This window comes from Caloenas nicobarica, chromosome 20 (assembly GCF_036013445.1).
Source record: "Caloenas nicobarica isolate bCalNic1 chromosome 20, bCalNic1.hap1, whole genome shotgun sequence".
Taxonomy (NCBI): domain Eukaryota; kingdom Metazoa; phylum Chordata; class Aves; order Columbiformes; family Columbidae; genus Caloenas; species Caloenas nicobarica.
The window spans coordinates 6,591,431-6,604,228 of NC_088264.1; the positions used below are offsets into that span (position 1 = coordinate 6,591,431).

A 12,798-nucleotide genomic window follows, 5' to 3' on the forward strand; every position below is an offset into this window, starting at 1 on the left:
ATTATATTGTCTTGATGCCAGTGCTCATGTCTCTGAAATTAAAAGCATTCCTCATAAAGGAATGAGATTAAAAATATTGCTCGTAAAGAACATGTTGATCCTCACTGGGAGGATGATACACGTAAAAACATCAAATTACTGATGTCACCAGATAAAACTAATTTAGGAGATAACAGTGCATTTTTAAATAAATAGTGAGGATGTGTTAGATTTATGAACTGTAAGAACTTTCCTTCCCAGTGTGCTCATTCTTCATTTATCATTTTATAATAAGAAAACCCCTTAAACTTAATTTTAGTCTCGTACAAATGTCACTTACTAGCTTTCTTGCTAATCCAGAGGAAATATTATCGTAGTGGTCCCTGAGGTCCAATGTCTAGGTGTTGGATACATGATAAACTTACTTGAAGCTTTCTTAGTGAGATATAGTCCTCTGGAGACAGCTGTGGATTTAATTTTTCAAGCTTTAGTACAACTTAACCCCTTAAAAATAAGATTTAAGTTTCCCTTGTCAGGTCACTTAAGAGTTTCTTCTTTTATTTTACTCTTTTTTTTTTCTTCTTCTGCTACTTGCCCAGACTTCTAATCCCCAGCCTCTGGAAGAAACATTTAACCATCTTGAACTCCTCATCTCTGGATTATTTTTTGCTTCCAGAGGACAACGCGCATATATTTGGCTTTTGGATGGTTCTAGTCTGAGAGCTCAGCTAGGAAGTGTTCACGCAAAGCAAATCGTTTTCAGTCTTGATCATTTAGGTGCCTTCTTTTAGTTCTGAACAAAGGTGGGTTTTGCAGATTTTGAGCCGTTCCTGTGAGTAAGAGCAGTATTTCCCAAGAAAAGGTGTGTTTATAGTCTCTGCAGTCCATGTTCCCATGTGTTTATGCTGTCCAGGAGTTGGGCTTAATCTAGTTTTCTTGCTCCTTGATACTTATCACTTGGTTTTCCAGAAAGTGAGTTTAATGTTCCAAGGCATGCACAGGATTTAACTGCATAGTTCCTAGTATTGTGAAACTCCACATAACTCAGACACTTTAAGGATGAAGGCTACCCAAGCCAGCAGTGTCACCGGTACCCTATACCTGTACTGCAGGGGTATTATACTTTTACTGATACTGTAAAAATGCTGCTTACAGCTCCTGACCCCCTCTAATTTCCATGGTGTGCAATCGGACCTGGCTTCTGCCAAACCGTTCCTTCTCAGGACCTAAAGCTGGAAGAGCCCTTTCAAGATCACTTGTCAGATTTGTTCCCTACAGTCAGCTTTTCTTTTTTCCTTTCAGCTTGCTTTCCTTGGGCTTCCTCAGGAAATTAGTTTTATCTTGCCTTGCCTATCCGTGCATTCATCAGGTCTCTTCTTCCTCCCTTCAATAAACTTCATGACTTGTTGGCCAAGCGCAATCACCATTGAAAGATGTGTGCAGAGTTTGAAAGTTAATTAAGTTTCTAGAGGTTTGTGTGCTCTGGCTGCCAGGTAAATAAGAGAGACCCATGATCGGGAGTGCACTGAGGGAGAGTTAAGGAGAGTTCAGTTCTTTGGCAGCAGTGAGGGGTCAGTCCCCCTGTGCACACTAGCCAGACAAACAGATAGCACAGATGAATGGGCTGGCCAAGCTGTCCTGGAGCAGCTCTGGATGGGCTGCAGCACAGGCAGTTTCTTGTCCAGGGTGGACCTTTCACAATAGGCAGCAAGTCAGAGGAGGTATGGGACTTATTTCAGATAAAAGCAGTTAAGGCACAAATCTAAAAGAAATTAAGCGTCTGTTTGCTCCATGGCTCGCAGAACAACATGTTTTCCAGTCTAGATCAGGGAAATGGCCAATCTGATGTCTGTCATCCTAGCCAACAGCTGAGAGGAGTCTACAGAGCTGCAGATCTGAAATCCTGGATCTTTACGTGTCAGCCTCTCTAGTAAGATAGGCATGTTGCAGAAGGTTAAATGGCCTCTCTAACCCATGATCTGCCCACATCACTTATTTCTACAGGTCTGTTGTTATCCATTGCACTCCCTGGTTCCTCAGGTTGGAGTTTCTGTTTTGTCATGACGTTCGCACTCCAGAGAAAGGCCGTCCCCTCCTGGTATCACCACTCTCATGCCCCAGCACATCACTAGCATGTGCCCTGGTATGCCCAGGATGGCAGGCTTCATGCCTGGGTCTTTTAAGAGTTAAGGAAACTATCTGATGTGTCTCTGTGCAGGGGCAGGATGTGAGTGCTAAGAACCAGCCAAGGCACATTTCCTAGCTAATGGGTTTAGACTGTTTCCCTAGGCATTGCTGCTGTTTGCTGTCAGGGACAAGATATCTGGGCAAGATGCTTTTTGCTCTGAGCAGACGGGTCAGTCATTTGCCATAGGTAGGAAAGATCCAGCTGAGAGGAAGTGAAAAGGCATGTTTTTCTGACAATGCTGTGTGCAGGAGCTTTGATGGTGTGGCTTGTCCACCTTCTTTTGCTTTGGAACTGAAAATAAAGCCTTGACAGACTTTTTACCAAAGCATTTCTGGCAGTTGCGTACCAGAGCTGAAAGAGATTAAGAGTAGCTTACCTCCCACTTGCCCAGTTCACCCGCTGTTTTTTCTGTATTGCTTTCCGTGCTTTTTCCTGAGTGCGCAACATCCTCTTTGTCCTGGCTTACCAAACCACTGTCCTCTCTGGTCACTCCTGAAATCTCTCTTCTTATGTGCAGTCCAAGGTGGCTGAGACAGCCAGTCTGCAGACCCCCTTCCTCTTTGGTTTGAGAGCTGTGCCTGCATTCTTAAATGCAGAGCTGTAGGGGGATAGGAACTATACACACACACGCACAAGGCTACAACTATCATGCACTTGAGCCAACAGAGGGCAATATATGCAGAATTCAATATTGAGAAGAAATGCTTTTAAAAGACTATTCTAAGCAGCCCAGCTCTTACTATATCTGGAGTCACATATCACAGTGAAAGGCGGCATTCCATGCTGGACCTAAAACCTTCTCAGGCTCCATCAATTAAACCACCACATATGGGGTGGAAGAGACTCAGCAAGGAACTCTCACTAGGGTTCAATGAAAACCAGATGTTGTGGGCACAGCTGTCATGCTTCTTATCAAGAACAACAGAGCAGCCTCTGCTGCAGTTTCATCAGGAACCCTGCCCTTCCTGCCCTTCAGCCCCAGCATTACTGGGAGTCCCTAGCCAGAACCAAATAAAATCCTCACAGCCAAAGCTTGCAGGAGCCCTCCCCAAATATCGCAATTTACATTAGCAGACTGTTTATGGATCTCCAAGTCAGGGTCCCACTGTGACTGTCACTGTGCTTGAGACATCACGAGACAGGCTCCCACTCCTGCCTAAGAGGGGCTTCACTCACTCCCTTAAAAATGTAGTTTAATGTTGGTCCAGAGCTAGAAGGATTAAAAGGGAAGAACTGTATATTCCCTCCATAGGGATAAAGGTCTGGCCAATTTCATGTACATGAATTATAATGATTTACCCATAGGGCTCACATGCTGTGTTTAGTTGCTTTAGATGGAATTCCAGATTGCTAAATTCCAGTTGTATAAATGATAACAGATTGCTGCTGTGATTGCACCCGTGAAAGCTCACAGGAGTTGTGCAGGATATGCCCTGAAGGGTTACAGGCAGTGAACTCTGCTTTGGAAACGTGGTTCAAAGCGAGGGTTTCTCATGAGAGGTGAGAAGTCCTATCCCAAGGTTGGGTCTTTGCCCAAGGACCTGTTTTGCTCTGCGTTTCCATCGCTCCTTTTGCCACACAGTGATTTTGCAAGACTGACTAGTCTAGTGGTCACAACAACATTGTTATTGTTTGTACTTGTAAATGATACACTGAAACCAAATTTACCTAAATATAGTTACAAATAAACAAATAAAGAAGTGGAAGAAGGGAAATAACCCCGCAAACATTTTGTTTGGTCTGACACAGAAATTTTTTTTCGGGTGAGAAAAGAGAAATATTTTAGTTTCTTGTCAATGCAAACCACTATTTTTTCTCAATTCCACACTCAACTCAAACCAAAGTTATTTTCACAGTAAACTTCTGAAGACTGCTGAGTCTAATTGGACCCATGAGTGGGGTTTAGGTGGGTGAGGATTGTGACTGAGAGTTCAGGACTTCAACAAGTCAGACAATTAGTACATCCATTGTCATAGTACTGTTTCCCAGCTTGACACCCAAACATTTGTGTACACTGTTGCTCTGAGTAAACCACCAAAGCTGCAGTCAGAACAATACAGGCAGTTGCTTTTCTGTCTGCAGCAAAGTCAGTTGTAAAGGTTACCACCTGCCAGCCAACCTGCAGCTGTTCTTCACTGCCCTCATAACTGCACGTGTGCTCTCTGCCCGTGCCTCTTCAATCAACATGATCCTGTGGTTTTCAGGAACTTTTAGAAACTTGTTGTAAAAGATAAAACAAAAATTACTTGCTTTAACCACATCTATTCCTGACAACATATGCCAGGCATGAGCATGAGGGAGAAGAATTAATATAGGGGCCTTTTTAAGATGAAGAGACATCTTACAGCAATCGTGATAGCTTGTCCGTGTGGAAATCAGATTGCATACCAGGTGTTTTGTAAGCAGAACATAGAAATTTAAAGGGAAAATTGACCCTTTGTGACCTGTATGATATGTGGAGCTAGTGCATATGTTTTTCTTTTCTGTGAAGCTGATGTGTTTCAGAAGTAGCGTGTACAGCGCAGATCTGCAGAGACAGGTAGTTACCTACTAATATAAAACTAAGTCAAACTTCTCTTTAAATACTCTGATGCTCCAACAAACAGATCTGCCTTGGATCTTGTAATGACTCATCAGAAGCCATCTGATACCTTATTTTAAACCTGCTACCCTCAGGCAGACATTAGCTGCAGGTATTTTAACAAGAAGCTGCTCTAGCTGATCCTTCATTTTGATCTGTGATAAACCTGATGTCCTAGAGCTGCCTGATCTCATGAGGAGGAAGAAGACAACACATGGAAGAACTATTTGTTTACCCACATAAATACAAACACATTCTTATTTTAGACCAGAAGCTGTTTGAGGCAATGACTGTCATGCATTATGGCTGTGCCTACTGTTATTTTAGCATAGTGCTTCGGTTTATCCAGACATCCAGATTCTCCAGTGTCACTAGTACGAACAAGAAAGCTGGCTAGCTGGCTTCAACTTCAGGAAGGCTCAAAACGCCATTTGGGAAAGGAAACTAAGGTTGGAAAGTGGGTTTACTCGCATTTCAGCACTGATCCTACAAGTAGTATGGGTGCCATTGTGCCCATAGTCAAGCCCCACACTTCTTCTTAATGGACATGTAGGTTATATAATAGTGCAGCTTCTGGGTAGACCAATACTACTCCTGTTCAGAATATGGGGTTAAGAGACAGTGTGAAGCAGTTTTAAGTTGTTTTTAGCAGCAAATGTTAAGATGCTGCTGTTGACAAATAGGCAGAGAATATAGCATCCACTCTTTGAAAAAAACCTGCTATTTCTGTGGCCTTTTTCAGGCACTTCTGAGCACAAATCTGCAGTCCCAGCACCCTCCACCGTGCTGGCCCAGCGTTTGACTCCGCTAGGACACCTCAGGGCTTAGGTTTCATGCTTGGAGTCACTGCTATCTCTAAGCAAAGAGGTCACTTTGCTACACAGTTGACATTGGCAAAACTACAGCCATGACAAATGTGAAACATGGTGTCAAATGTGAAACAGGTGGGCTCTGAGTTCCCAAGGGTGTCTTTTTTGTCGGTGAGAAAGCGAGCTTGTGCAATGTCTTTCCAAAGCATTGACATACGGTCTTGATGCACTAACGGTTCCTGGCGCACTAACTGGCAAGTGGCTGAATTTAGATAAGCAAAGAGAAAGTGCCAGATTTGGGAGAAAACAAAGACATAAGCCAGGATTGTGCCTGGGCCCAGATATTTGAAAATTAGTTGGAGAGAGCCTGGTGTCTGTCTGATAGATGCATAACCAGGAAGAAATTTGGGACTGAATTATTGCAAGGGATGGCTGGAATTTCTAAGGCTGCGTGAAGAGCATCGCCCTCGGTTCAATGAAGGGCTCAGACTTCGGTGCAGTGGCACTAGACCCGATTAACCACTGCCATGATCCCACTCCCCTCACCCCATCCTCAGCCGCACATTTCTGCCTCCCTTCTTGCATTTCTCTGGCAATCGCAAGCTCTGCACTGAGCTCGTTCACAGCGCTGGGCAGACAGAAAAAGCCAACTGATGTCACAAGTGTATTGTGGCTGGATGGCTACCTCCTCCACACCGCCTTCCCAGGTGGCTGTTCCAGCCCCCGTGTTGTAGCACATGACAAATTCCCTTGTGTCAGCTGTGAGCTGGATTGGGGAACTGTTCGCACTTGGAAGAAAAATGAATATATTTTTCTGAATAAGATTTATTCACTGATCTGTTCACTGACACATTCACCTGACCATGTAGACTGGAACAGGTGGGGAAGCAGCGTGCCAATGCAGTTAGGTGAGAATGAGTAGTACAGGATGGTAGCTGGGGAAACAAGAAAGGCAGTAATACGCAGGGATGGTTTTGCCCCTAAATACTTTTAATAAGTAGCATCTTCAATAAGTAATACTGAAGCAGAGATCAGAGATTGACTGCTCTAAGGAAGTGAGTCATGTTGGAAAATATGCTTTAATTGATACATTGCTAAATGCTTCTTAGCATCTTCTGTAGCTGAACTACTAGCGGTTTTCCTTGGTGAGGGCGAGGTCGTCTTCGTTGCGCTCTCAGAAGCTGGGTCAGATGTTTGTCGGCAGTTGCAGTGCTGCTCAGGACATACGGCATCCCTTTTGTATTAAAAACATCCAACTTTCTGATCCTGTGTTGCTGCGTTATGGAGTGCTTACACTGCAGACAGCTGGAATAAACAGCTTGAAAAGGGGAAACCCGTATGGGCACAATGTGTGGAGGTCAGTGCAGTCAGTACAAAGCCCCCACCCCTTTGCTGAGTAGCTTTGCAACTCAGAAGGGTCAAAGGTGTACTACACTGAGTGCCTCAACCGCCAAAGGGCAAACAAGGTTTTGAAGCTTGTCTCTCCTTGTCCCTTGAGGGCCTGATCCTTCTCTGGGATGGAACATACTTATGATATACAGCCCCCTTTAGTAGCTTAGCGTTCTCCATCCTAGAAACACTTCAGCTTCTCACCCTACTCCCCCTTTCCTAGAATTTTGCCTGCCATAGTGGCCTGAATTGCCTTCCCTTTTCCAGCCAATAATATTGGTCTAAGTTTGTTAATGGGCAGTTTGTCTCCTTTTGTTCTACTGTGTATTTTGTTAGCTAAAGCAAAAAGCTCTTACACTTCTCCAGCTTTACCATTCCTGTGTTCCCAGACAGCAATTTCTTCCAGCTAGCTTCTGCTGATGAGATAGTCTGTACTGTTTAAACAGATTAAATGAACCCGGGCAGATTGTAGTGCATAGGGTGGCTTGCTGTGCCGTACACAGTGGCAAAGCATGAAGTTGAATCTGTTGCTTCTCTTTGCTTGCCGTAATCACAGTTTATTAGGACACACAGTTTGCAAAGAGGCATATTCTGTCTTCTGGCCTTCCTCTTGGGTGCCCTGAACTGAAAAACAGTAAGGGAGAGAGAAACAAAATCACCCTGTGAGATATAAAAGAGGGAGATGGGAGATCCTGGATAATATCTGAGTTCCTTTGAAGTGAAGACTGAACAGATTAGCAAAAGTGTAATTGAATTAAAGCCACTCTTTGGAGCAGATATACTTTTACCCTGGCTAAGCAATTTCCTGGTCGAGTTTTTTATCACTGTCCAGCACCTGCTTGTTTCAGAGGGCGACATTCCAGAGATGACTCTGGGCCAGCGCCACCAGCCAGCAGTTCTCGCCTCTCACCCGCCTCTGCCCCCTGCACCGCTCTAGACACACACCCCCATATAGAATGACAGCACATTGCCACAATTTAAATGACACTGCCTCTGCCACTTTGGGAGGACAGGTCCCCCAGAGAGCACCAGCCACAGCAGCTGCTCACCCTTGCAAAAAACATCTTTATCATGGCGTTTAAGGCAGCACATTTGGCCTTTAAGTCGCGCTGGCACAAGACAGACGAAGAACTCTGTCGACACAGTATGTCCTTCGTCTTGCATATGGCAATCCGAAATGACTTCTTTCAGAGTTACCTTTACCTGCTGGAAAACCTTCCCCTGGGTGAGTAGCTGGTGGGCTGGAGTGTCTGTGTGTATGTGTGACCATGCTCCGGAAAGACGTGTCATGTTAGATGGTAGAATGCAGACACATTAGCAACAATAAGTAGTAGTTTTGAGAAGCCCAGCTAGAGAGATTGCAGTGCAAGCTGAACTATTCAGTACTCTCTCTCTCAGCTCCTCCTAATTCAGTACCCTGCTGTTTTACCTAAATACTCCACAGATGGTTGTAGCGGGGAAAGGGAGAGACCACAAGAGTGAAAGGATGTTCACTTTCTGGCTGATGGTACCTTTTTTGGTCACCGTTTAAGTAAAACGTGCATTGACCTGTTGGGAACTTGGACGGACAAAAGCAAAACTAGCAGAGCTGACAGGCCTTGCCTGTCAAGTGCCTGATACCTGTTTTGTTGTCATTCTGTGTGTCCTTAGCCTTGTCTTATATATTGTTTTGCAAAAATGCTTGAAAGGTAATGATTTTTACTTTTATTTTTAAGTCTCTGTAATCCAGATCTCTGCAGCAGGCTATCTAGCCTACTGTTTGTTATCTGGGAGGAAAATGTTCTAAAATGTTTATAACCAAATTTCAGTGAAAGCCTCTGGTACAGGATACCAAGACATTATTTTTTTTTTAGATGCAGAAAATGAATATTCATTTCTAATGAAAATTTGACCCTGAATAAGAACCAGAATTTCCCCAGAACAATATAGGTTAAAAGTAGATTTGACTTGCGTATGTATTACATTAACATCTCTGTTTTTAAGCAGAATTATTCAGCCTCCACTTAATGTTAGAATTGTACAATTTTAAGATGGAAAGGATGTGAGTTCTTAAGGGCTCCTTCCTAATTGGAAGATCCATTTAGATGAGTGGATTATCGTACCTGATGGTGTGAAACTATACAGACCCTAGGGACAACTCTGCTCAAGATGGTAGAATTCATGAGTCCTGTAAAGAAAAAAAGCATTTCCATGTTATCTTAGTATTCCGATGTGGCTTTTCACATACAGCAATATCTGCAGCTATTTAAAATGAGACATGTAAGATAAATACTCCTACCCCTAGTGGTAGGTAGCTGTGAACGATGGAAAGGAAGGAAAGATGGAGAGGAAGGAAAGTTAATTATGGGTAGATGTAATCTCAAGAAGTCTATGAAAATGTTATTCTTTCATTTGTTTTGAAAATAAACACAACATACTAGAAACTGAGAAGGATTTCCTGCAGTGTTAACTGTTAGTGTAAGTACTAATAGATCTTTTTTAGTCTAGAAGGTACCGTTATGAACATCTAGCTTAGAATTTCATGTGAGTTCCGCCTTCTTGTGAACATGCGGTATGTCTGTTACTCCATAGTTCTTGTCAGAAAGTCATGGTCAAATCTCAGGGTCAGTGGAGTACCGCAAGGGTCTTTCCTGTTTAACATCGGTAACCTGGAGGAGGTGAAGGACTGCTTGCTCATCACATTTGCGGATTGTGGCCAACTGGCAGGACTTGGCTGGAAGTTCTAGGTCACGACTGCCATTCAGAGGCACCTGAATAGGCTGCAGGAAGGAGACAGTGGGAACCTCATGAAATTCAAATTCACTAAAATTCAAAGTCGAGTGCCAAGTCCTGTACCTGGAAAGGAAGAACCTTTGGCAGCAACAACACAGGCTGGGCCGGGGAGCAGCCCTGCTGGTAGGGTTTTGGTAGACAACAACTGAACGTGAACCAGCAGTGTGCCCTGGCAGCAAAGAGGACCAACAGTATCCTGGGCTGTATTAACAAAAGCATAGCTAGTTGACCAAGGGAAGTGATTAACCCCTTTTATGCAGTAGTCATTTGACCATGTGCTTGAAGTCTTGAACTTCCAGTGCTGGGAACGACATGGAGTGAATTGGGTGACCTCCAAGGTGGTGAGGGAACTGGAGCACATGCCCTGTGAAGAGAGAGGGAATGGGGCATATTCAGCCAGAAGAGACAGCTTCAGGGAGACCAAATATCAGCCTGCCAGTACCTGCAAGAAGATCATGAAGAGGATGAAGCTGAGCTGCTCACAGTGGTGTGAGGACAAGAGACAGCGACCATAAATGAAAACAAAAGAAATTCAGACTGGCTATAAGGAAAATCTCTTTCCCCATGAGGACAGTCAGACATTGGAACAGGTTGCCCGGGGAGGTTGTAGAGTTCTCAGTCACTGGAGACTTTCAGAACCTAGGTGAATGAAGTCCTGGTGAACTTATCTGACCTCATATCTGTCCCTGCTTTGAGCAGCAGTTTGGACTAGAGATCTCCTTAGGTCCATTCCAGCTTGGATTATTGTGTGATCCAGTGCTTTCTGTGATAGAGAGGACAGAATGTGGTGGGTCTGAACATCTCTGCAGACTGACATTTTCCAGTTCAGTTTGGAGTGGAACTGAGTAGAAATGAACTAAACTTTTCGCGCTTCAAGACTAGATCCAGATATCTGTATGTAAACAGAATTAAATGACTAAAGCAACACTAAAACGGTGACCTAGCAGGGTAGTTAAGCGTGTGCTTAACCCTAAACATGAATAATAACACTGAAATTAAGCCTCACATTAAAACTTGCAGTGTTGCCCAGGGTTAACAAGATAGAAAGCTTACTTCAAGCTATGCTGACTCCTTGATCCGCCCACTCCATTGCTAGGTTCAGGGGTGCAGCACTTTTAGGCATGTTTACTTATGAGCTGAGCATATCTGGTATCACAGCCTGTTAAAAGAAACATGTCACTTTTACAGACCAGGGTAACATTTATAAATAAAAGACATGAGTAACTTTAGGCCCTGATCCAACAATGTACTTAAATGTGTGTGAATGCCCTTAAGCCCAGTGGACTTTAATGGAGCTACTCAGATGCTGGAAATTATGCGTGTGTTTACATGGGCTGTGGGACTCGGTGCCAGTGGGGTGAGATCTGCGGTGGAAAACTTAGATGATCAGTCCATGGAGACAAATATTCCCGTGTGTGAGGCACGTGTCTGTAAGTACAATCTGCTTTGGGAATGGGCTGATGTTCATCCTCTATAAAACAGAATTTAAATGGTTCTTGGACCACAGTAGAGAGGTGAATTCTACCCTACACTCAGATAACTATTTTTCAACTGATGCACAAAGCAGATGTTGCATTTAAAAGGAAATACTCAGCCAAACTGGAATTAGTTCAATATCTTGCAGAAAGCGGTTGGAGTGACAGAATAATGTTCACAAATAAAAACTTCACAAAAAATTACTTGCAATACTTACTTCTGCCAGGGAGATTTAGCTGAGTAAACCCTGCAACCAAGAACTGTAAGACAGTCTACTGCAGGTTGGGATTACACGTGGTGTTACATATTCAATGGTCTGTTTCTCTAGAGGTTTAGATCAGGTGCACTGGGAAACAAAATTTTGAAGTGATCCTTAAGAAAATATTAGAGATAATGTTTTGAACTTCGCAGGGCCAAAGGGCTCTGTCTAGTCCAGGGGTTGGCACTGAGCTGTAGATCGCCAGTCTGCATCCAGACTGTGTTTGCAGCGACTGAAAATTACTAACGTCTCATGACTGGGGAGTGACCTTCAGGGAGCCAGTTCCTGTTCTCAGCCTGCTTTAAACCATCTCCACTTGGGGGACTTGCCAGCATCTTCAGCTCAGAGACCAAGTGTGCCATGAAAAAAGTTTCTTCTTACTTTACTGGAAACACATTCCTAACCTTAAACCTTACAAGTTACCTGCCTTAACACTGAAAACCTTGTCTGTGAAAGACAGCTGCCCCCCTCAATGTCTGAAAGACTTGCAACCTCCATCATCCTATCCTGCCTATGCCCTCCTTTGCAAAGTTCTCTGAAGTCAGGCTATGTATCCAGAACAGACCTCACCAGTATTTCATTTCCTGATGCACAAGATAGTCGCGCATGGGTGACGGAAAGGGAGATGCCTTTGGCTAGACAGGGCCTGTGATGAGGGAGAAGCACGCTGGAGCAGAACTGGAACACTAACTGCCACCGAGGACATGTGTGCCTCCTCGCACTTCTCTTTTGGGCTAGAGCCCTGCAAGCTGGCAAACCTCCCTCTCCCTCTGGTCCTGCTGCTGGAGCCTGCATGCCAGGCACAGCTGCGCGGCAGATCAGAGGTGAAGTTGATTTGCTGCGTCTGGAAAATTGGGTTGTGCATGGCGAGAGTTGGCAGTGTTGCAAATTCATGAGAGGGAGGAGCAACACTGAGGGAGCAAGAGGTGGAAATCACCTCTATAAATCTGCATGAGTGAGACAGTGGATCTGCAGAAGACTTGGGGTACAGTGGCAACCTTTACATTAGCCTGTGTCCTTCCATGCCCTCAGGTAGGAGACTTGCATAAAAGATCTTTGCAAGCTTCGATGCACAGAGAAGACCCTATGGATGCTGAGCCCAGGGCTGATTTCGGATGTGAGCACATAAGGCAGGTCTTTGGGGCGCCGGCTGGCCCAGGGGGAGCCGCAGTCAGCTGGTGTGTGCATGCAAGTCCCAGCAGGCGTTCTGCGAGCCTGATACTGGTTCTGAGTGAGAAATCTGAGAGCACACGCTATAGATCTGATATCCTGAACAGCATATCGTCCCCATGTGTTGCCTCAGGTCAGGCTCATGTTTTGAGTAGAAGGACTCTGAATATTCGTT

At 44.3% G+C, this 12,798-nt stretch overlaps 1 protein-coding gene across 2 annotated transcripts in view; it reads left to right on the forward strand.

Moving 5' to 3' along the window:
- Positions 1-12,798, forward strand: part of NTMT2 (N-terminal Xaa-Pro-Lys N-methyltransferase 2) — a 60,733-nt gene that overhangs the window by 7,818 nt on the left and 40,117 nt on the right. The window contains exon 1 of one of the 2 annotated variants that reach the window (XM_065649115.1): positions 7,928-8,171. The exons of the other annotated variant lie outside the window; for it this stretch is intronic. Coding sequence (XP_065505187.1) covers positions 7,928-8,171 — 244 coding nt within the window. Of the gene's footprint in view, positions 1-7,927; positions 8,172-12,798 lie in introns of those variants that run through there. 2 annotated transcript variants of the gene reach the window in all.